The sequence below is a fragment of the Chaetura pelagica genome, unplaced genomic scaffold, assembly GCF_000747805.2.
Source record: "Chaetura pelagica isolate M959 unplaced genomic scaffold, ChaPel_1.0 scaffold249, whole genome shotgun sequence".
NCBI classification, from domain to species: domain Eukaryota; kingdom Metazoa; phylum Chordata; class Aves; order Apodiformes; family Apodidae; genus Chaetura; species Chaetura pelagica.
In genome coordinates this window covers 1,199,411-1,224,888 of record NW_009954538.1, presented here as the reverse complement: position 1 = coordinate 1,224,888, position 25,478 = coordinate 1,199,411, and the positions used below count along the sequence as shown (strand labels likewise).

General features: G+C 38.9%; 2 protein-coding genes across 2 annotated transcripts in view; both read right to left on the bottom strand.

Moving 5' to 3' along the window:
• PIK3IP1 (phosphoinositide-3-kinase interacting protein 1) overlaps positions 1 to 6,397 on the bottom strand; it is an 18,124-nt gene extending 11,727 nt beyond the window's left edge. Inside the window, exon 1 of the mRNA XM_010004860.1 lies at positions 6,392 to 6,397. Coding sequence (XP_010003162.1) covers positions 6,392 to 6,397 — 6 coding nt within the window. The remainder of the gene's footprint in view (positions 1 to 6,391) is intronic.
• A 1,212-nt stretch (positions 6,398 to 7,609) lies between these two features.
• Positions 7,610 to 25,478, bottom strand: PATZ1 (POZ (BTB) and AT hook containing zinc finger 1). Its single transcript, XM_010004817.1, has 6 exons — positions 24,628 to 25,478; positions 22,199 to 22,262; positions 18,788 to 18,856; positions 16,244 to 16,415; positions 10,479 to 10,616; positions 7,610 to 8,694 (listed from the first exon to the last, which is right to left on the bottom strand). The coding sequence occupies exons 1-6, from the start codon at positions 25,476 to 25,478 to the stop codon at positions 8,279 to 8,281; spliced, it is 1,710 nt and encodes a 569-aa protein (XP_010003119.1). The 3' UTR covers positions 7,610 to 8,278.

Below are 25,478 nucleotides of genomic sequence, written 5' to 3'. Positions count from 1 at the left end.
GCTAGAAAATGTCTATCTAAAAATAATGGTTTATCTGAACATGAGAAACATGAAAAAGGCTGCACCAAAACACCTGGGGTTTGAGTCTAAGGGAATAAATACTTCTGTTCTGATATATGTTCATATTAACTTCCAGTGAATTGGATGGACTATTAATTTTCTACCAACCTTTCACTCACCATGGAAGCAGATTTCACATAGCCCACAATTCTGCTCTTAGGACTTCAATAATTGTGGAATATTATCAAAGGTAGAGTTAGATTCCATTGTGGAAAGCATGAGGTTAAAGAGTTGCACTTCAATATGCAAAACTTCCAGTTCCTGTGGAAAATACACCATGTCTAAACAGCACAACCACTCTTTATAAGCAAGCAACCCATACACCATGCCAACAGCAAGGCAATAAGGTTATAAACTTGACACATAAAAAACCCTCCAAACACGTATTTTCTTATCTCTCCAGGGCTTGGGGACTAGGACTGGAGTCATCAACACAAAAGCAGAGCACAGACTCATATTGTAATGACCCTCTTTGTAATTCAACATGTGAGCAGAGAAGCAGAGACCAAACCTTTCAGTAGAGCTACTAGTGTTTCCTCATAACAGCGCAGGACTCACGGACATTTACAATGCAGAGCTCTCACCTCCGGATTTTATTTTCTTAGCTGACCTGAAAGCAGATAAAACCACTGGCACACAGGTACTGTGAAAGAACTCTCCTTCCACAGGTGTTTGCCTGAAGGCTGTGGGAGGAGCTGTTTATTCTGGGAAGTTGCTCTTTCTTTCCTGCGTAGAAAGACAAACCTCTGTATTTTCTCTCTGGGTTGCACACATGCCGTAGACATGCAGACATGGCCTTTTCCATGATTCCTATGTGCACCTGGACTTTTTTACAGCTATTGACAAAAGCAAAGACTCTGTTCCTTAAGTATGTTTACAGAATAGGGCAAACCTCTGTTGTTATTTTGGTCCTGAGTTTGCCATTCTTTTAGATAGTCAGGGCTCAAAAACAAGAGGGAGGCAAAAAGCTCAGGAAGGAACAAAGGTTTAGTAAAGTTTCACCTCATACTTCACTTATTTCTTTAGAATATAATGGAGTTAGAACACAGTGCATTTTTCTACTGACCTAGTACCTGTCGCCAGGGCAGAAACACTGCAAACATGTATTTATATATCCTGGTTTGTTTGTTTTTTCACTGCCTCCTAGGTATTCAATGATCAGAATGCCAAATTTTACAGATACTTGCTGCTTCATCCACTTATATTAAAATAATGTAAAAAAAAATCTCATTGCACAGCCCCAGAGAAAGGATTTTCTACTCAAAATAAGGCCATCCTGATACACAATGTTTCAACTTGCACATGACACTATGGGTTTTCATATCCTGCTGTGGAGATGAGCAAAGGCAGGAACTCTCTCTGTAAAGAGCAAGATTTTGAGATAGGAGAAACACAGGCTGTGTCTGGTCACTCATGGCTTCTACTCTCTGTCTCCAGGAAATGAATGCATGCAGCCTGCAGAGTTTAATTCTCTTTTGGTTTATTACTATTTAAAAATCAGTTTTATATCCCCTTCTACAGAGGCTTCACCTTCCAACAGAACATACAAAAAATACACACAATAGAAAAAAAAAAAGAAGATAGGTAGGTAGGTGAGTTGCTTTATACAAACAGGTCCCTAAGAACCCAAAAAGGCTAAAACAGGCTCGGTTTCAATAGAAGCAGGCCCATAAATAGGCAAGAGACTTCATTCAAGTAAGGAAAGAGTCATCCAACCTCACCTAAGATCCTTTCTTGCTCACACTGAAGACAATGGGAAGATTCCCAACAACTTCAGTAGAAGCAGGATTGGGATTCATCAGAGCCAATGGCAAACTTTTCTGCTCCTTCCTTTCCAAGGCACTGTCTCTTCCACATGGCATGCAGCCAGGGAAAAATGCCAGTTTTTCTGGCTCATCCCACACTCATGTTTCAGTTGTTCACTTCTACAGGACATCTGAGAACAGCCTTTTATTTTCTCTTACACTAATTGCAGCAAACTTTCAGATTACAACAGTACTGAAGAAAAATTCTGAGCCCAAGAGGAAGGCTTGTTTGATTCTTTATGAGCCAGCAGTCAGTCTGACAACTTTGCAGAGGACATGTAAAAATTGCCTGGAGAAGGCACCAGTTTGCAGACACAGCAGCCAAAAAGCTATTAGCAAGCATGAGACTGATTTATTATAAAAGCACTTACCAAGCTCACTATGTGACTGTAGGAAGGTCAAGAGCATTTATGGCTGCCAGTGGCTGCATGAAGTGACTCTGTGGTTCACAGGGAACCCAGGAGCTGGGATCGAGTCACTGGAACACTAGTGAGACACCAGTTACCTCCTTCCTTCAGCACATCTCAGCTTAGAGCACTTCCAGGTCTCCAAAATTGCAATACAAGTAAAGAGGCCACCAAGGAAAAGCTACATAAACCCTGATCATTAGTGCCAGTAAGTCTTAAAATTAATTTAAATATTTCATCTTTTAGGAGAAACGTGGCCAAATGTTTAACTTTGCACTGCACCTGAAATCAGTGGCACCAAACATTTGTAGCAGAGTTCAGCAGCACAATTGTGCAACATAATTTGGCATGTCAATCAAATCTTGAAAGGTTCTTACCCAATGGTTATAATCTCAATTTTTTTGGGAACAAAACACAGGAAGAGGCTAGAGATGACACAAGGTGTTAATTCTTTACAGACAGACAGTCACTATCTGCTGCCACAAAGCAAACTGCTGTGGTTTTTCACAAACATGCTGTAACCATTCCAGCCATCACCACAACCCCTTACAGCCAGGCTTCCTGCTCCTCTACTGCACCACTTTGCAGTTAGGTCACAAAACTATTTTTAAGTTGGGTTGTTGTTTTTTTGTTTGGTGGTTGTTGGTTTCTTTTTCTTGTCAGCCAAATAATTCTCTAGGTTGTTTTATAGCTAACAGTTATTTGCAGAGCTGCACACATCTGAGTGGGTATCACACTAGGACAGGAATGTATGAAGGGTGAACATGTCAAGGGAGAAGGCAGGAAGAAATTCTGCCAGTGCTGTTGCTGCTGACTGCAACAGTAAATATGGACTCAGGCTGCAGCTCAGGAGCTGCCTCCTTCTGGGTCCCAGGCTCAGTGCTCCAGAACACTCTGCCTTCTTCCAGGGACATGGAGCAGCAGATTGGGCTGAAAGCCAAATCTGGTCCCAAAGGCTCATTCACAACTGCTGAAGGATCTTGTTTTGAAAAGGATGTTCAGGATAAAAAACAGGACTCTCTCAGGAGACATGGGAATCTTCCAGAATCAGTTTTCCCTTTTAAGTTTTCCGATGTTGTTGTTTCTTGTTTGTTTTATTATCCCCTCTTTGCTCTTTTTTTTTGTCTCTTGGGGTGGAACTGAGAGCATAAGCTCAAAGATTTACTGTGAGCTTATGTTCTATATTCAATTAAAACTCAGGTACTGTGCCCAGGCAAAAGGTGAATGGTAGAAAGCTGGCTTAATTTACATTAAAATATTCATAATGCTGTTAAGGTATATTCATAATGCTGAAAAAGCCAACACATTTAATGGGTTTGTTTGGCACTTGCTCTCAGAGTTTCTGCCATGCTGAACAATTGAAAATATCTGATCCTTTTTGTGGGTTATAAAAACCTTTCCTGTTTAATTACTTAAAATTTTGGTAGCTGTTTTTTACTTTGTCCATTTATCTCTCATGAAACCCAAAGAGAGCTCTTGCTCCCCATTCATTCTTCCAACACTGAAGTCTGGAGTTTCTCTGCAGTTTACTTTGGCATCTACTTCCTCAAGCAAGCACCTTAAAAAAAATTAAAGCTGAAAGTGGTACCCCACTCCAGACTCAAGACATAAATTCAGATACTGATTTCTAGGAACAAAGATTTAGTGAAAAAACAAGACACTAAAGTTACAACAGAGCCTACAAAATCTAGGTTAGCTTTCATACTATCAATTCAATTAGTCGAGTTAGACATTCAGTTACACAACTCTTCTATTCAAGTCATTCCTTACTGCTGACAGCAGTTGAGGGAGGAACAATAATTCAGGGAATATATGGGAAATGACAAATATTCCCTAAGTCACTGGCACTCAAACAGGTCTAAAATTGTGACTGGGCATTTACAATTATTTAAAAGATTGGCAGGAAGACCAACTCCACACCATCTTCTAGTTCTAGGCTTTAAAAAACAAACAAAACAATAATTTCCCCCAACATATAATACTTTGCCCTACTATAGTTAAGGCACTGGATTGAGAGAAGGAAAAATCTGTGTTCAATTTCTGGTTCTGCTATCAATTTCCCACGTCATCATGGGCAAATCACTTCAGATTGAGGGCTCACGCAAACTACACTTCCATGCATTAGGTGAGCCACACTAACAAGCCTGTTTGCACACATCTAGCACAGGACAAATGCAAGGTAATGTCACTTCATCTAACTCATTATGGAGTATATTCACAATAAATTGCTCTACCTTGCATTTGTTGAGGATTAACAGTACATAAAGAAATTATTTCAGGCAACAAAAGAAGCCTGAAAAGAAGTCTGTGGCCCTACATTCAACACAACACTTAAGCATGCATGCAAAGAGGTTTTTAGTCCATCTTTATTTCACTTGTTTACCTAAAACCATTGATTATTTTCTTGTCTATCTTTAATATTTAGATTATAAATGGTGGAAGATGTTTTCATCATACCTAATACAAAGGAGTCTGAGCCTCAGTTGAGGGGCTTCAGGACTCCTGTAATACAAGGAAACACTACAGGTCTGATTATCAAAATGTATATGAACTGAAGTTCCCTTCTTGGCAGAGAAATGCACTGACTCAAATGTTGGACTGCAGTTCTGCCAAAGCAGATGACAAGGAAAGGAGGGCTGGCCAAAACAGAGAACCATTATCTATACACTTACATGTCAATAAAAAAAGTCATGGAAAGAAGTTAAGTGAGGTTGCAGCTCAGGGCATGTTAAGTATTTCACTCTGAACTCTGAACTTGTGAGGCTGAGTTTTCTGTTTGGAACTGCCTTCTCTTCTATGAGAAGCAGACATTTCTCAAATTACAGAATATAAAGAATTTGCATGTAGATTAAATTACTATACAAACAAAACAATATGGCCCCAAAGGAGCAAAAAGTTCTGAAAACACACCACTGCCAAAGATCTGCCCAATCTACTGCTGGGACTACTCTGCACCAATCTCTTGTGTTGGTGCAAATCTCTCCCATTTACACCAGGATGATCTAGAACTGCCATTTCAGGATTGTTAACTTCCTGCCTAATTGTTTCTCTGTCCACTAGACTGAGAAGTAAGTAGCTTTCATTCAATGTGTTCATGGCAACTTAGTAAGCATTTTCTTTGACAAGCAAAATGCACAGTTAGTGTTTTAGTAGGCTTTTTTTTTTTTTTAGTTCAAGGCTTTTTTTCATTTGTTTCATCAGGTCAGATTCTGTAGCATTCAGTTTTAAACCCAGATACACATGGCCAAAATTCAACCCACTAGTAACACAGCCAGTAGAGATAAATATAGGATGAAAATATCCTATACTCTAGACTTGTTTTTGGAGTTGAATTTTATGACTAGTACACCCTCCTTGAGTGCATGTAGGAATATACGGGACACAAACTTCTCTTTCTGAATACAGCCTCAATTCAACACAAATTTTCCTGGTGGCTTAAATACAAGCTGTTATTAAATCAGAGTGACTGCAGTTGAATTTGCTAATCCCAATGAGTTATGTTGACTGGAAAGCCTGCTCTATCTCAACTTGCTTGGCAGTTTACCAGGTTGCCTCATCATGGTCTAGATTTGTGAGGTATTTTAAAGTGTTTTGTTACCTTTCTGAAATGTCCTGTTTCTACTTGTTAACTAAGCTTACCAGTACAGCAATAGCAATTCCATGAAGCTTTACTTGGAAAGTGGGTTGGTTTGTTGCTCTTTTTTTTCCCCTTCTAAATGAGACTCACACCTATTCCAGGGATTCTGGGGGAAGATGAATGGAGAAGAATATATTCTTCAGTCTCCCAACATAGATTAATAGCAAAACATCAAGTCCACTGCAACACGCTCTCAAATTTAGAAAGTGCTGGTGCTATAAAGAGAAAGCCACTGATTATTCATCCTTGGTTTATAACACTCGAGAGCAAGTACAAAAGTAGCTTCTTAGAAGAGAGAAACTGGGGCTTCTAAATCTGTAGAATTTAGAACATAGTTCAAAAAATCCTTATATTTACAAAAGGCTTTATAATTCTAACATAAAAACAAAACAGGAATGTGTTCACTTATGCCCTAGCTGCAGGGTTTTGATTAGGAGCACCTGGGCAAAGCAAGTTGTGGCACAACAGCTGTGTGTGCCTACCTTCATGTTTGATACAGATGTATCTCCTGCAGAGGATGGAGGTCCTGCCCTGAGGTGGCCTATCCTGTTCCAGCACTGCATTAGTGATGGAGACAGCTATTGTTTCACAGAATGCACATTTGGTGTGGGTCTTGGGCTCTTCCAAGTGGCCTTTCTAGAAACATTTAGTACACAGAGCAACTTAGCTTACCAAATCACTGCTTAAACCATTGCTTATTAACCCTCACAACAATTGTGATGCAGAGAAAACTCTTTACAGATAGGAAACTAAGGAGTAAATTCAGTGACCTGTCCAGTGTGACCTTGAGCATCAACAGCAGAACCATAATTATAACTCAGAATATTCCTAACTCCTAACCCTGTGTTAAACAACATTTATACCTGGATTTGGTACATAAAGACCATGACAAGTTATAAGGGAGGAAAGGGAGGGCCAAGAAAGGACATAATTTCTGTACAAGTGGTATTTTCAGATTAAAAGGAACCTCCCGACATCCTAGAGCCCAGCTTCTTTGCATTTTGCAACCAATTCTTCCTTAGAAATATGTTGCTTGCAATTCCCATCTCTTACAGTAGAAACCCTTCTTTTTTGGACAAGAAAGGAGTTAGACTGGCTTTTGCAAACCTGACTAGAGGCAGATCAGGAGAGCACGACTGTAGCCAAAAAGCCCAGATCACTGAGAATACAGTACAATTCAGAGAGGGATTAATGTCTTAATTACTGGCTCTCATTTGCACACCTCTTGGACAGGTGGCTAAATTGCTCAAAAACCAGACAAAACGAGGGGATGCAAAGTAACATACTAACTTCTTTAATAGAGTCCAATCCAATTAAACCAAAATCACTCTGTGAACCCCTGGGTTTATTCACACTAAACAAGTCAGTGGTACATAGTGTTAACCCGAAGGCTGATTGTGTTTATACCCTAGGTCCCCACATGAAAAATGAGCACCAGTCAACGAGACTGCAATGGTATTTTTTCCTTCAGTTTTTTTTTCCTTTTTTTTTTTTCATAAAACTATGTATTTCATCGACTTAAAACAATCAACTAGCCAAGTTATTAATTATGGTACATCTAAAAAAAAAATTTAATACTAACCCTAATGTGACTGCTGCTTTAAGAGTGCTCTGGGTATTGCCTTAGACTGGCTTTTCAGTAGCAATTCACTACAACAGGTCCTAAAATAATAATAATAGAGAATTAAAACCTGACAACAAGTTTAATGGTTAAAAGTAACAAAAAAAACCTGTTCTGAATGGTGATTTTTCTCAGCAGTTCAGTCCTGCTGCAGCACTCACAGCCTCACAAATGGCAGAAGGGGTTCAAATTCTCTCACCTTCTTTAAATTTTCTGGTTTTAAAAGGACAACTGCACTGTGACCTGCTAGGTACCATGGGGCATTTTGCTTAACATTATATTCAATAATGGGTCAATAATAGGTCTGTTTTAAAAACTTACTGTTTTTCTGGGGTAGGTTAGGGAAGATGGGGAATAGAGAGAGAACAGCATAGCTCCCTGTAGCTGTAGCTCCCCAGGTGCCTTGGTCACCAGGACTGTCTAATTCTCACATCACTGCTGGCAACTTCTGTTTATTCTAGAAGATCATGACAAAAAGCCAGCAGCAGCCTCTAAAGCTCCATTTGGTGTTTTAGGTCATGTCTTCTTTTCAAGGTCACCATCTTCTGTAATTTATCAGCTAAGAAGCATTTTCTCCCTCTCCCCAGTGAATGTTTAAAGGTGGGGTAGGGCATGAGACAAAGAAGGAAGCTAAAATGAATAAAAAATCCTCAGCTATAGAACCAAATTTCATTATTTCCTCTTTCATTCACAGCATCTCATCATTATAGCCAGACTGCTGCTTTGCTTTGTTGGGATCAGACTGATCTCATTTCCCCTCTGGCCCCATCGGTTGCTGGTCGACCTCTGGATCCACTAGGGATGATGCAAATGCTGACTGGACGATCTGAAACCCAAACGACTCCAGAAGAGACATGTTCTGTTGGGGTGAAAAGGGGGATCCTAGAGCAGGACCTAGGTCCCCTAATGGGCCACCAAGGGCCCTGACGTGAACTTTCTGTATGTGTTTGTTCAGATAAGACTTGGATCTGAAAAAGCTGCCACACTCAGGACAAGGGTACTTCTTCTCTCCTTCCGTCTCCATTTTGTTTTTGCTGACTGCCATGTCACACGAGAAGGACCCATTGGTGCTCTGTTTCTCAGGAGTCTTGAGGTCACTGGTGTCAGAGAGGTCTCCGTATGAATCAGAACTCTCAATCGGGTCCGAATGTGAACATTTCTGGCCTTCTACAGGAAAAAGAAAAGAGAGAAGCTTTCAGAATCTTATCCCCCAAAAAAATGACTTAACGTGCATTCAAATAGATGACACTGGTTACTACTTGATTTAATTAATGCCTGTCATGACAGAATGATACACACTTCACATCACAATCCCTCATATTCTAATGCCCTTGACCATAGGTCCTGTTTACAAACCACCAGGCTGCTATTAGAGCAACATCCAGGTTTTTATTATGGATTTGTCATGATACTGAATGCATCCATAGTGAGTCTCTGGTTTATATAATGCTTTCTTGAACCCCAAAGATGTCTCGCAACATTTATACCTCAAGCACTATAAAAGGATGGACTTAATTACAAGTTTAAGTCTCTCCCACTCTTCTGAAACATTGTTGATACTTTTGGAAGAGACTCTAGAGACCTAATTAAGTGTTACATGCTGCAACAAGATGTAAAGAAACCTGGAAATACTTGGAAAAAGAGCAGTGAGCTACTGCAATTGGTTCTGAGGAACTCTTTCTTACAACCTAAGTGCAATGCTGTTAGGAGTTAACTTCACCATCTGAAATTGTTCCATCTGTAAATACTGTAGTGTGAAATAGGAGAGAGGTTAGGGACAACTATTTTAAGTCATTTGGATACATATCCTGGCAAAGCCATTGGTATGTTTGGAAGTGTTCTCCACTCTCCCCTGGCAGTAAGCCAAGAAAGTTTGTCCACACTTTTTGCTCAGCGCATATGAATGAGCGTGGGAAACCCAGACTCACTCCCTAAACAAGTCTGTGAATACAAATAAGCTGTATCTACTATTAACTCTAAAAGACCAAAGAACCACTTGGCACAACCCAAAAGACAGATTTGCTCTGGGGCCGGCATTACAAACCAAACAGGATATGCATGAAATCAATACACCACTGAGCTGGAGCAAATCTCTTGTTAAGTCAGCACACCACCCAAAACCAAAGGGCTTCTGTAGTAACTCTATCACGACATCAACAGAAAAAAAAATTACACAACTGTAGCTTTCTGCTGGCACAGACTTTGTTTAAACCAACTTGCTGTGTTCTCCTGGGAAGGAAAAATCTGACTTTTGGGGACAAACATGGTTTTGAAGAATTTTCTGATGTTTCAGCTTCACCAGAAATACTGACAGCTCAAACCAAGAAGCAAAAAGCAAGCTATTCTGCATAGAATAACACACAGCTTTACACATTCAGAATCTAAATACTCTTTAGCTGTTCTTACAATATCTCTTTTCTGTTTTTGTTTTTCCCCAGAAGTTAAATCCAAGTTAAAAACCAAAAAAAGTAACAGTGCTATTATCACCCCCTACCTTTCCTCCCCAACAACAGCATTCCTTTATGAACTGAATTCTGTGGCTCCCTTCTCCTTCATGGAAAATCAGGAACATGGTTTGGTTGACGTGGGATTTGAAAATAGCAAGACTGAGGAACTGCCAAGAATCTGCACCCCTCAGGCAAAATTCAAACACTGGCTGTTACTGGGAAGATGGTCAAGATATACTAAATGTGGCTTTTTCAATCTCTAAAATCAAAGAAGTTGCCAAAAATTCATGTACCCTTATATGCCCATCTCCTTCCCTCAGACTTAAGTCTGCTATCCAAAGACAGGTATTGCATACTATGCCATGCCATGTGATTTCTCCCTAAGCATCTCTCCAGTGGTTTTGCTGACCTTCTTCCCTCCCCTTTCTCATGCCCAGCCCAGCCTCCCACAACACAAAGTTCTGCACAAAGCAGCAAGGTGCAGAGCAGTAAGTCTCTTGCCTTTGATGCCATAGGTCCTGACGCAGTGGAACGCTGCTCCCCCATTCGGGATGGACTCCTGGTGCCTGGAGACCTGGGGAAGGGGAACACCGTGGTGGGTTTTAACATGGACCTTTAAGTAGGAGGCAGAGGAGAAACCTAAACAAGATAAAAGGAGATGAGATCCTGCCACCAGCAAAGACACACATCTGCCTTCCCTGTTATTTTAATCTTTCCCTTGCTCCTGCTCCCTATTTCAAAGATGCCATTATGCTACCCTGATTTCTGGTTACCTACAACATACTCAGGTAGGACTCCTAGACATCATCAGGCAAAGCATACTTTTCATTAGATTTCATTTGCTTTTTGGAAAACATGATGAAAGAACAGCCTCCTTGAGAAACAAATCCCATGTAAGCAAAACTAGCTTTCTGGAAAAGGCAGAAGACATGATACAAAAGGGCACCCAGGTCTCGTCCCTATTTTTGTGCTATTTTAGTTACGTTAATTAAAAAACCCTTCATCATCTGCTAATACTTTGAAAGACAGTTCAAATGAGTTTATTTTACACTGTTAAGTTTTGAAGGAATGCCATTTAGTAACACCCCTCTTTGGTATTTAGTGTGCTTTCCCCTTCAGTTTCTAGCATTTGCAGTGGCTACTAGAAGGCAGAAAACAAAAAGTACTGAGTTTTTAAGGTATATAGTTTTATCCTACAGTAATTTTTTGAAAGTATTTCCTTCATTCAGCTCATCCTGACTTTTAAAAAACATATTAAAACTCATATATTGTTTATTATTTAAAAAAAAATAATAATCCAATATTTCTATTAGTTCTGACCTGTAAACCAAACTCACTGAAATTAAAGACATATATTTCAAACAACTGATTTCTGAACAAAACAGTTTTTTACATTATTCATTAGGTTTTTTAAATTGTTTTTGAAGTCTCACAAATACGGCCTTTTTCTTTAATGCAATAAATTATCTCACATATATTTTGTAGTATTTCTAAATTCAGATTTGAATAAGATTTGCAATTAGTACTAGTACATTTGGACCACATACAAAGCACAAGGAGGGCACAGTTTTAAAGACTTCCTACACAGGTAAGCCTACCAACAACCCTCTTAATTTTGTTATATTTTGAAAGCAATATTATGGCACTTCCATGTTAGAAACATTTTCTTTTAACAACTGAGAACACAACACAAGTTTCAGCATCACAGACACAGAGCTCCAGATTCTCTTTCTGGATAGAGAAAACCCAAGATCTCATTTTTTTTAAAAAAAAAAATACAGCATTTACAGCACAAGCCCTTGCAAGAGAACTTTCATACCAATGCTTCACTTTAAATGGGAATAGACACACTACTGTAAAGCCATTTCTGTAGTGATATACTGCATTTACATTCCATGATATATAATAATATATTAGGAAGGATGCAAAACCAATACTGGCACAGCTCTCTGGGGTGGATTTTCTGACAGCAGCTGTTAGTTTCAGGTGTTGAATTTAATAACGGAAGTGGCTTTACACAGGAATTCCCTGTGCCTATCTAACAGAATACCCCTCTACCGAGACTTTTCTTAGAAGTCAGGATCAAACTGTATTCAGGGATTATTAAGAATTATACATATAGGATCTTCAGAGCAAGACAATTCCACAGCAACCTGCTGAAGGGGAAAAAGGGCAGGTCACTGAGAATGAACATGAGAGAGTAGAACCCTGAGTTGAAAAGTACAGAAAAGTAGATACATTACAACTGAAGAAAACAAGAACATGTAACTCTCAAAATACAATGGAGCAGAAATCACCCAGGTCAAGTCATCCAGAGAATTAATGTAAGGATATTATCCTCTGAAATAATGCAAGACCTACCCTCAGACACAAAATGTTGTACTGAATACTTCACTGGGTCACAATATATATTTTTTCCAAATACCAAAAATTCACTGTACACATGGAAAGAACGAGTGTTTGGTAGAGAAAAGGACAGAATGTACAGATGTAATGGTGATACTTCCAAATACAAGGTACTTCCCTTATGTCATACATGTGTCTAATAAACACATGCATGCTGAGATGAGCCTCTTTATGTGGCAATGCATTAAAACCTCAACGTCAACTGTTAAAAAAGGACTACACACAGGAATTCAGTGTTTTTCGGTACTGCAACTGACACCGGAAAAACTGAAGTTGTAATCTCTGCTTTACAGTGGTTTTTGTAAACTCTGCAATTCTACTTGCAGACTGTATCTTTTTATATAACAAAAACTGCCTGCAAAGTGTGTTAGCTCCCCTTTATGCACTTGGCAGAGGAACATGTGAGTCATCAACTTCCATCAAAGCAGTAAGAATGCCAACTGTTTCATTGGAAACTGTTTAAAGTGAGATTTTTCTGGTTTGTTTTGATCCTATTTTTTTTTCTGAACCACTCAGCATTGGCCATTTTTTTTTTTCCCCATCAGACCTTAATTATTAATGCCTGTCCTAAGAAGATGGGGGATACACAGACAATAATAATCCTTCACTTTCAAAAAATCTCTTTAAAAACACAGGCTAATGCAGACGACAAAGTGTCAGTGTTTTTCAAACAGGGAATGTATTTATCGTCTTACCCATACATTTTTATCAGCTTTGCAAAGCAGATTATTTCTTCACACTAGAGGAACTAACATTAAAAAATATGCATAGAGAAGAAATTACCTTCTCTGTGTAAATGGAACCTATTCCTTGATCTCTCAGTTAACATATATAAGGAGACAGACTATAGAAATAATTACAGGATGCTCCTTTTAACAAAATTCTGATTTGGATTTCACTGGAACATCTGGAGAGTATGTCTTTCTTTAAACAACTCTGTATTCTCCATGGAATATCCAAGAATTCATCTTATTGTTAAAAAAAAAAAATCTAACTTGTGATTGGAGTATTTACCTTTTTCCTAACTAATTTGGTTTCTGTGAAACCAACAATGTTTATGCATCTGAAACAGAAAATTAATCTTCCAAGTTGCAGATGTTATTACAGAATACCAGTTCCAGACTTGCCATTGTCATTAACCTCTTAAATTCTTTGAAAAAGCCCACACGAGCAAATAAAGTTCCTAAAGATGGTACTAGCTTATGTAACAACAAAGCAGGAACAGGTCTTTTTTATATGAACTGATTAAAGAGAATTTGTCTTAAAAAGTGAGGATGGAGGATTAGTTTTCAAAAGCACATTTTAGATTAATTCTTAAAAAAAATATTCAAAACAAACTCCAGAAAAAAAACCTCAACATTGTACAGCTTCCCTGATTAAACAAGATTTAATTGCTTCCATAAATATTCTAAGCATAAAGATTGTAAGTAAGAAAATAACCTGGAAAAAAACAAGTGACAGGTAGTAATTTTTGGACATTATACTACCATTTTGAAGAGTAAATAAATAAATAAGATCAGCAAATGATGTGGTAAACCAGTGCCTACTGCTCTCAGTAAGGTACTGAGTTCGCAACCTTCTAAATACATTCAACCCTTGGAACATGAGACACTTGAAGTCCCAGGGAAAAGCCCTCAGTCTGATGGGATAAATTGAGGGATTCTAAACTCTGCCTTTAACACTAGGAATGTTCAGCTGGGTAAGAGTCACCTTTTCATCCACTCCTTTGCTTTTCGGTAGGCCAAGGACCAAAATTCTCTCTACACGCAGCCTGAGTATTCTTGACAATCACTATATCAGAACTAGTTAAATTCTAGTTCAAAAACACACCAGCCCATTAGCTGAAGGCAGAATTAAACAAAATCCTACAGCACAAACACTGTAACCACGGGACACTCACAGTCAGGGGGATGGTGCCTAGTTTCTGACTGCACCAAAGCCTATTCAATAGATGTTTCTAATCCAGAAATTTTCCACTAGACTTCATCTTACCAGGCTCTACGCTTTAAAAGATACCTATTTACAACACTGAATATTGTAATTCGACTCTAGAACACTTTGGATTAAAAATTATGCTGTCATGAATCACTGATCTACAATCAAAATGAATTCATAACACAGTTGTTTGACAAATCCAGTCTGTAACTTCCCTTTCCTATGCATTTTAACACTAGGTAGATAGTTAACAATAATTCAGCAGATTAATTATGTTTTCTAAGTGCTGATGTAAACTGAAATTCATAACAGACTAAATTCAGACAACACATATGAAATACACAAAATTATAAGAAGAAAGTCGTTTCTTAAAGGTTGTGGTACAACAGGTCCCCCCTCCTTCTACCGAGAAGTGTGTATTTTATTTAAATTTGCATTGTACATTTAAAACTGTAAAGTGTGAGTAAACCATTTAGTCATTTCATTGTTTAAATGCCAGATCGATCTTTGTCATGCTGGCTGAATTTCGAAAGAGCTGCAGTGACATCCAGTGGTAGTTAAGTTGAAACTCAAGCTGATAAATCCTGGAAACAAGACAATTCCTCCCGACCAACATGAGCTTCTGTTTGGCATCACGTTCAACTGAAGGAGAGGAGGATAGCACCTTGATCTTGAACAGTGTCTTCCGTATTGTTACCACAAAAAGAATCAGGATAAGCTTAAGCAATTTTTCAGATGAGCCTTCAGCTAAAAAGGAGGCCAAGCTTCATTTTGTACCATCCACCTGGAGCTTCAGAATCTAAAGCTTTTCTACCCAGATGCCTTTTCCATTTAAACTGTTAACATCACTTTCAAGACCTCACAGACTGTTCAACTACTGGAAATACTTGCCCTTGCAATTTAATGTCTCTCATTAGTGATCAACTCCTAATCATCCAAAAGCTCCCTGGACAATCCTCACATTAAATATAGAACAGATTTATTCTTTCAAAAGACTTCACCTCTCTTAAATTATAAAAGGAAACACACATCATAAATAAGCAACTCATCAGAAAAAAAAAGATCTCAAAACACAGCAGCAGCCTCTTCCTACACTTACAGTGTAAGTCAACAATGTGTTCTGAAGTTATGTATTAATAATTCAAAATAAATAAACCAATAAGTAAAAATCAGGTTTTCAGCTTGCCTTACATGCCACAAATCCTAAATTTACAACTCTCTTCAACAGAAGAGTACCACAAACAAATGGAAAAGCTTCAAAAGCTCTTAGTCATATGGTTTAGTTTTAGGTAGTCCTTCAAGGAGCAGGGAGTTAGAATCAATAATCATTATGGGCTAATTCCAACTCAGAGTATTCTATGATAAAATGGATTTGTAAAGCACGTTTCTAATGCTCTTTACAAAATTTGTTTCAGAAATGTAACTTAATACAAAGAGGGTTAAGAGGGAGACGCATCTTGACTCTACTGCTGCACCAGGAGGCTAAGCAAGACTGATGTAGTACAGTAGAATTCTTTTATTTGTGGTACAGCATATAATTTTCAGTTTGGTGTATATTTCAAAGATTCCTCTTTCAAACTGAATGCAAGTCTAACCAGGCATAGAAAACCAAAAAATGTATGTCAAATAGCAGCAAGGCAACATGGTTATTTTGTAGGGATCTGGCTATTTTGCAAATTAACTTAAAGCTGTCTATAACCATTTTGCTTCACATTTAAATTGAGTTTCTTCAGGAACTCTCAGACATGGAAAAAGGCAGACCTACAGCTCCATCAATTTCAAGGTTAAGCCCTAAATAAGAAAAGCAAAGAATATGAACACGCATGTATTGTAACCTCCTCCTGTTGCAGACAGTCACAGAGCCTTACAGCTTCCCTCAAGTGTTGTCCCATCCCACTGAAATAAAAAAATAGTTTCTTCATTACCTCGGTTACAGATAGTGCAGAAATTGCTTGGTCCTTCACTATGCTTCTTCAAATGATCTGCCATATATGCTGCTCGCAAGTACTTCCCACACACCTGGCATGGAACTTTGTCTTCATGACATGCTAGGTGTGAGCGCAGTCGGTCACGAGTGGCAAAGGAAGCATTACAAGTCTGCAGGTATAATGAGAACCATGTGACTCATCAACTCTGCTAAAAGAACTGATATTGTTGAATGTTTGTAGTATTCTTTAGAATAAATATTTTAGACCCTGGGCAAACACACAAATGACATGATGCACGAGGCATTTTCCCACAAACAAAACACTCCAATTACCAACATACCGCACAAGATGTGATTGATATTACTATTCAAAAGAATTAAGAAAGAAAGCAACTCTAACATACTACAGACAGTAAAGCTTAAATCAAGATAGAGTTGTAATGCCTTAGCTTCTCTCTAAGGATGAAGATAATAAAACTTTATGTAATATTTAAAGAAATAGCACAAACCACTTCTATTCCATTTACAGTAAATTCTACAATTTCATTGAGTCATTACAAACACTTTAGGCCACTCAAAGCATCTTCTCTCCTATCTTCCTAAATTTCACTCTTTGATCTGATCAATCTAACTTCAGAACACAGAATCCCTTAGGAGCACGATGATATACAAACAAAGCATCAGAGAACTGGCTGGGATGAGCATATGACAAAAGGCAGTAAAGGAGCCATCCACAGTTGCAGTGCAGACAAATAGCAGAAGAGAAGCCTCAGAACTGAGCAGGTATTAAAATAACTGCATGACACTGTAATCTGTTTATAACTTACCCCTGATTAAGGTATCATATTCCACTTACTACCGTGAAAGAAGCTTGACTTGACATAAGATAATAATAATTCTATTTCCCCATTCCCCAGACATAATCCATATGAGTGAAGGCTCCCTCCCATGTTTATAATAATACCAACTGGCAGGCATGCAGGTGTATAGCCTGCTACAACAGCCTGGAAGTTCTCAAAGACTTGCTATATGTCCAACACATGAAGGAAAATAAATCACCAGCAATACACTGTAAAAGTTATTAAAGATATAGTCTGAAACCATTGCTTTCAAGTGCAAGAGGAAAAACAAATGCAAACATACAATAGAATGATCAGGCCAAGTGGGCAACAGTGGCATTCAAAAGTGTGCAGTGTTTTGTTCATACCACCTTTAGAGAAAATAATGCAGCTAAGATGTATAACCAGAACCCGCTAAGAGATAATATAAGACTATTAAGTGACTTGGGAACTGGATATATTATGTGTTTTCAACCATCAGTACATAAGTAAAAAACTGTTTTAAGATATAGAGTTGTTATAGTAACAATTCTAGTAAAATTACAAAATCATAACTTCAAATAAGTGAAAGTGATAATACAGAAAAGGATAAACCATATAATTTTATATAATTCAGTTAATCAAGAGCTTAATCCAAAAAACACTGAAGGCAGCTGAAAAGTACCTATGAATTTCAACAGGCTTTACACTCCTTCAGCCCTGTGAGAAGCTTAAACATGGTAAACCCACAGAGCTGAGGCTACTCTGCAGTGAGCACAAGACTTGGCACCTCAGAGGATCGGGACTTAATGAACTTAAAAAGATAACAGTAAAATTATCTGGATTCCTGTGATACAGTTTAACTAAGCTCACCAAACAAAGATTCATAAATCACAAGTAGTGAAGATTAAGAGGCAAATCCTTAAACATGAAAGATTTCTCTTAATTTGAATCTCAGTACACAGTGCTGAGCAAACCAGATGCAGCTTTCACTTCCTAAAATGTTCTTAGAGGTAAACACTCATTGAAGGCAGGATTCCAGCACTGATACTTATCAATCTGCTGCTTATCAATTAAAGATACATAACTAGACAATCAAAGGTGACAGCCAAGAGATCCATCATCAATAAGTTTAAAAACACTGAGCCACAGTGAGCGTCCATACAAAAGCATTAGAGGGCATTAGTTGATGAAGCAGACCAGAGACAAACCACCTAAATAAAAGGATGCCAGAAGTAAAACTATTATCTGTCCCATATGGAACTTATCAAGTTAGAAGCTTAGGGAAAGGCAATATAATTGTTGCTGTGTTTGATTTCTCACTCTTGCTGCAGAGTTGTGCAAAGTTCACCTTTGGAAAAGCTATATATAAGTATAAGCGCTATATAGTAAATATAACTGCAAAGAAGCTTAAAAAAAAAAAAGAAGTCCAGTGGAGAAAGCAAGAACCAGTTTAGCTAAATCATAACAATGGGAGACAGGACTAGATTTAAAGAAAACCCCAAAGTTAATATTCAAATAGTTAATATTTATAAAAGATATAGAGCTAAAAAAAAGATTTATTTTATCAAAGATGTGAAGTGCTAAATGAGTGCTAATTATTTATCATTAATTGTTAATTGTAGAAGAAAACTCTCCAGTGCTTTCCTATCAACATTGCACAGGTATATAAATAGATCAAAAAGAATATATATAAAGTTTAAAAAACATTGTTTAAGAAATACCTCTTGAAGTTTCAACTTTTCTATGGATGTGGATGTCTCTGAGCTTATTCCATGGTGGCTGCCATTTTCCTGCTAATAGGCAGGAAGTAAGAGAAATTAGGACAGGAAGAAACTCATTCTGCATTGAAATAAATGGGAAAAGCACTGGACTGGGGATGCCAATTTTAGGTTTACTTAAATAAATATATCTTTTTCCTTGTCAAAAGTTGTGCTTTAACTTAACCTGCATTTTTCTCTTTTTTTAATTTAAATTGCCAGAAGAACAACCTGTCTCTTGTCTTTGAGAAGGAGCAAACTTCTGTTTTCTCCCCTTGTTCTTTCACATCCACAGATTTTCAGATCACCATTTCCTTCCAAACTGCAGCCTAACTTTCATACCATTCACACTCAAAAACCCAACAACCCAGTTTCACCCCTTCCCTTGGCAAGTTAGCCAACTAAACTATCCCATTATGGACAGAGAACTACTTCACTCTTGCATGTCTTATATCCAGAACTCAACTGTCAGATTAATAATAATAATAATAATAATAATAATAATGAAGAAAAATCACCAGGGCAACAATCCAGGAAAAAGAGTGGCATTTGCTGTTTTGTTTGGAGACCAAAGAACCTTCTTTGATCAGATTTCCCAGCTGCCTTGGCTTTATGGAAGCTTTCCCTATTCTGAGTCTGTTTTAACAGTAATGAAAAAGCTGGAATCAGGTCTTTGTCTAGCATCAGGTGCTACAGGTGCTGGAACTGAGGAGGCTTTCAACAAAGTGGTTGTGAAGCACAACCATTATTTTAGGGGATGAGTGCAGGATTACATGCTGAGCACTGAAAACTATAGCTGTTGCAGTGATGTTCAGCTTACCATTGCCCTGCTCCTCATAGCTTAATTTTATTTATTCTGAGGTTGGGTTGACACCTTTACACTATTGTTTTGTTAGGCCAAAATTGCATCATGATGCCACATCAGCAAAACAGTAGATATACACTGGTTTGCCAAGACACGTGAGGGCTCAGGTAAATGGCCAACAGAGCACTGCTTCCAAGAATGCCATTACAATAGAGGATTCTGGAAAGCTTTTCTGTTTACTGACAGAGTATTTATCTTTTGCAGTAAACATAAACAAAGCATGACAATAACAGGAATTTTCAACAGGAACTCAACAGATTCAAAAAGGATGCTGAATGCTGTTCAGACTGCTCTCACAAGGAGCCAATTTGCCAAATACAATTAATGGAAAAAGATAATAGAAAATGGGGAAACAACATGCCAACATTAAGCTATTTTCTTTGTTAGTGGCCAGATTCTGTGTTTAGATACATGTAATGGAACAGAAGTGTTACTGGTTATGAGATAACCACAAGGAGAACTTCATCCATTTATCCATCAGCTTTCAGATCTGAAACACATTTTCAGTGTGACAGCATGAGTGGTCTATGCCACCTATGTCAGACTTGCACATATTTAACAAGACTTTCTAAATCTGACAGCATATTATGAAGCATTTTTTGCCAAGACACACAACAGCTCTTGAATGAAATTTCTACATCAAGATTTACAAAAAATTCACTTTGCAGGGTTAAGCAAAGACAAGAACAAACTTAACCAAAACCAGGTTAACCAAGAACAAACCAGTCCTGAATGATAACCTCAAGTCTGTTCTGATGCTTGTGACCACCAGTCTATACATTTTAACTGAAATGAACAGTGCACACAGTGTTACAGCACTTCAAGATACAATGAGGAAGACTTCTTAGAAATTGCAATCACAAAACATGTGCAAGGAGGCAGAAGTTGAGCTTGGATGTACAATCTTAGCTTCCATATTTCTTGACTTTCTCCCTCTTACTGTATCCTCTGAGTCACACTTACAGAATTTATGTTTATTCTTAAATCAGTCAGAAAACTATAAAAAAATATCAGGTATCAGCTGGCAAAGAACAATTCACATCTATCAACATTATTCATAAACTGTGTTCATTCAGTAACCTTGGTATCAAGTGGCAAAAGACTGATGAGTTTTGTTCATTTCAGGACTTACTAATTTTCATACTTCCACACAAATACATGCTTATGGGAAAAAAAATTAGCTAGCTTCAGTTCATCCAACCAGACCCTGTTATCCCCAAATTGTGAAGTCTTTTTATGAGTGGAATTTTCCAATGTACATAAATTTGTAACCCCCAAATCATCTAAAAAACTTAAACCAATCTAAGGCTGTATTTGGGATATACAGTTAAGTATAGGCTCTTATACAGTTAAGCATAGGCCAACGTGAAGGCTCTACAGTCTGTTTTTCAAAGGTGATGGGCTTTCACAGATCACATGGAGGTCAACAGACACCTTTAGATGGCTCTGAATGTCTGGAAAAACTGTTCACTGGATTATTAGTTACAAAATGTTTCAAAACTCAGAATTTAGAGGAAACATGGGAGAGGTGTGTCAAGATATGAGGGAGAAAAATGCAATCAGGAGGCAGCAGTTACGTATGACACTAAATTAATGAAATGTGTTTAACAATTTTAGAAGAAAAAAATCCTCTAACTTTCACTGCCTCTAAAGAAATTGAAAATGATATTGCTCCAACTTTCTTAAAATAAATAAATAAATCTTTCTTCACAGATCAAGCATGGTCTCCAAGCATGTTAGCCCAGGAAACGTTTTAGAAGTCTGCCCAACAACTATGTGAAAGCAGTGTACGATCGTGGAAGCTGCTTCTCCACTTTGATTTTGATTAATACTTCCAGGCACTTTTAAAATCTCTCTACAAATGAATTACAAACTATCTTCCCTGATTTTATATTTTAAACCCTAATGAATAATTTATTAACTGTGAAAAACTATATGCAATGTTATGACATTGTATTGCAAAGGATACAGTAATGCTGTTATTTACTCTCTCCCTGGGATTAAAGAAAGCTTCCAGTTTTGCTCAGGGCAATGTTCTAAAAGCTATGTCATAAAAAAAATAGTATACTGGCAAGTAATGGTAATTTACCAATTTTATTTGAAACTATTCTAAAAAAAAAATGAAGTCAGCATTGGAGCCTCTGGTTGGCAACAACTGCAATTTAAAAAAAAAAAAAAAAGGGAGGGAGAGGAAAAGGCTTAGAGTTGACTCTAAACCCAGGGACAAGGTGGCTGGGTAAAAGATCCAGGGTGAGACTGGAATAGAGCAGTAGGGAAGAACATCTGGCAGAAGGGGAGGGAGGTAGGAGGACCAAAGCTGTAGATGACACTAGGGGATGGGGGACAGGAAGGATGTAAAGCAACTGTCACTGTTGAACCCTGATATTTACAAACATTTATCCCAATTCATACATACATGGCATTTTTACTGATGCTTCAGAATTGTCTGCACACATAAACATAACGCCAAAGATTCCCCACACATCACTCTAAATCCCTCCAGCTCCTACCTGACATTTGTGAGGTCTCTCTGAGGTATGCACCTGTTTGATGTGTCCGTTCAAGTGGTCTGGCCTTAAAAGAAAATACACATAAGCGCACTTAAAACAAATACTAAAAATAAATGTATAATTTTAACAAGAAAAAAGAAAAATCCCAATGGTGGATCTATTACAAACGTAGCAATATTAACTTGCCAAGAACCAGATTACCAACAGCTGGGACCCTACCTTGATAAGCACCCTCTCCAACTTGCTAAAAAGGCAGCATTTTCTCAAGAAGAAATTATGACTGAATGATCAGAGATAACAGGAAATATAAACTACAAATTACAAGCCTGCACGTCCTCCTTCCAAAATCCTATTTAGATCTTGACAGTCAGGGCACTTTAATTTACAGTTGCTGAATATTTGAAAATTCAGACCCTTTTTGTTTATGTCCCAAACATGGATGTAAGCAGCCAATTTTAAGCACCTCTGTGCAAAAAGACTGACTAAACTCTTGTTGTGGTGACATTTTCCACCAGCCAGATGAAAAAATACTGTCCTAGCTCACAACTTGGTGGGGAGACTGCATTAATACAAATAAAGTGCTCTGAAGGTCCCAACTAGAAGGTGCAATGGAAGAGCAAATTATTACTGAAGATAAAAGTTAGACCATTCTTCACAACCAGTAAAGCCTACTTTGAAACAGAGAGGACTGAATAGCTGCAGATTTTCCTGGTGGGAGTCTCTCCTAGTGGGAAGAAAGCTTTTCATTGTATGAGGCCAAAACTGCTTGGAAACAAGTTCCCCACCCTCTCCTCCCCCAACCTTCCAGCTGCGCCAATGAGAGGGCGCGGGATGGAATTCACGCACGGCAGAGAGAAAATAGACTGAACTTCGCAGTCAGGCAGTTAAACCTGATGCTTCAGCAAGGGGGCTGGAGCGGTGTAACCGGAAAGACTGGTTGGGGGTCTTTCCAGGTACCTCAAGCCTAGCAACCTCACGTGCTGCGCTACTGAGTGAAGAAAAGGATACTAAAATTAGACATCACGCTTCCAGCTTCCTTGGCTGCTTCTATGACTGAACACTGCGTGGCTACTTTTCATTCATACTTGAACGTTACAAAGATGTGTAGACATTGTTTTGTTTACTATTGTAACAGCATCCCTGCCTTTTCAGAGTAACCTGCTGGGAAAAATGAGATCTCAGTATGTATCTTTCACTTTCCCTTGTTGACAAAAACCTTGCATGAGCAACAGCAGAAATCCTGGAGGGTGAGTAAAAATAATAAAAATTGGCAGACAATTCCAGGTAGTATTGTAATAAGAAAAATAGTTCCACTTCTAATTACTGATGAAATCTTTGTTTCATGACTTTCCATCACTAAACGTGCAGTCCTTATGTAGATGAATCCCTAATTATGCTGATTAAAAAAGAAAAAAGGAGATTTTCTTAATTTATTCCAGTAACAAGCCCCTTTATCAAAAGGAGAGCTACCAGGGGTGCATTTCCTACACTTCTATATCTGGGACAATTCCAGCCCTAGTAGCCTTTTGATTTCTTTCCCTGTCTCAAGCCCTTTCCTCCTGTTAGAGCACACCAACTGCTGTAGAAAACAGACTGCTGCTACAAAAGGAACCCGTAGTGCATCCCCCTCCCCCCACTACCTCTAGTCTCAAAGCGAGCAACAAACTTCCAAAAACGTTTCAAATTCATAAACTCAGACTATAAGATACTGCTAACACAACTACGTGTATCAAACTACTTATAAACTCCCACAAACAGCAACAACAAAAAATCAGCAACATTAAATGCACGGATCTTACGTATGTTGCAGGGCAGAAACAGGATCCCCTTCAGAAGGATGTAAACCCAAAGGACACAAAGATCATGTATTAAAAGACACTTGATGCTGCAGCCTTTGAAATCTCACCTCTTCCTTCACATTTGGGTGATAAAAAACATTACGAACTAAGAGAAATGAAGGGAAGTTAAGAAAAAGAAAATTTAAAATGGATACGAGAAAATAATCTTGAGATGTATTAATATTTTGCACTTCAACAGCACCTTCCAACTACCTAACAAATCAGTAGTCTCAAAACACTTGTGTGAGGCAGGTAATTACTTCAATACCCATTTCACAGAAGAGTCATTTGAGGAAGAGACTAACTGATTTGCCCAAGGACACGCATACACCAAGCCTGGGACAAAGCTGGGAATGTTACCCAGAAGCCAGCTGACTCCCAGTCCTCTGTCTTAATTACTTTTAAACCCTTGCAAGAGACTCTAGAATAGCATCCCAGCGGAACTGATGGAAGTCTCATTTCTCGAGACATTTTAAAATGGAACAGTCAAACTATCTCTAAGTACAAATTGTTCTTGTCTCCCAAGGGACAGGAAAGACAACTTCCTAGGTCTCAGTTTGTCTCTATGGGTCCCTACAAGCACTCTCTTACCTGGAAAAGCCTTTTCCACAGCTCTGGCAGATGTAGGGCTTTCCCACAGAGCCATCGTGAGATCGAACGTGATAGGACATCCTGTCTTTCCGCTTGAACCGTAAGCCACACACGGGACAAGAGTAAGGCTTTTCGCCAGAGTGCGACAGCTTGTGCCGATTCAGGTGGTACACGTCCCGAAAAATCTTGCCACAGATCTCACAGGCCACCTGTTTCCTCGTCCTGCTTCTTTTCCGGGGTGCATCGGGGTCATCCGGACCAGGGACACCATTTTCACCCAGTCTTGGGGGTGGGATGTCTATGTAGCCCAGCTGCAAGCTTGTCACCCCGTGCTGAGCCTCATGCTGGCGAAGACGATTAGCATCCGTGAATACTTTCCCACAGAGGCCACAAGGCAGGATACCAGCCTCTCGCAGGCCCCCCGGGGCACCAAACATCATGGAGTCCAAGAGATTGGCTTTACGGGGACGCCCTCTGCCCCTCTTGGTGCTTAAAGTGGGGGCACTAGCAGCAACGTTCTGGAAGGGCGAGGCCAGCAGCGGTGGGGACAGAGGTCCTGCCACCATGGGCAGGCGGTCCACACCCTGCAGGACAGGTAGGGAGGACTGTGCAGCCGTGAGCGCGGCCCGCGTGGCCTCATCTTCAGGCATTCCAGCAATGCCGTTGCCATTGGGCGCCAAAGCGGTGCCGTTGGTCATGTCAAGAGGGAAGCCGAGGTCCGCAGCCCCCGGACGGAAAAGCATAATGTCAGGGCGTGCGGGGGGGACCAGGATCTGCACATTGGACTGCTTGATCACCTCCTGGCAGATGTCAATCACGGAGCGCATCAGCAAGAACTTGGCGGCCGTCAT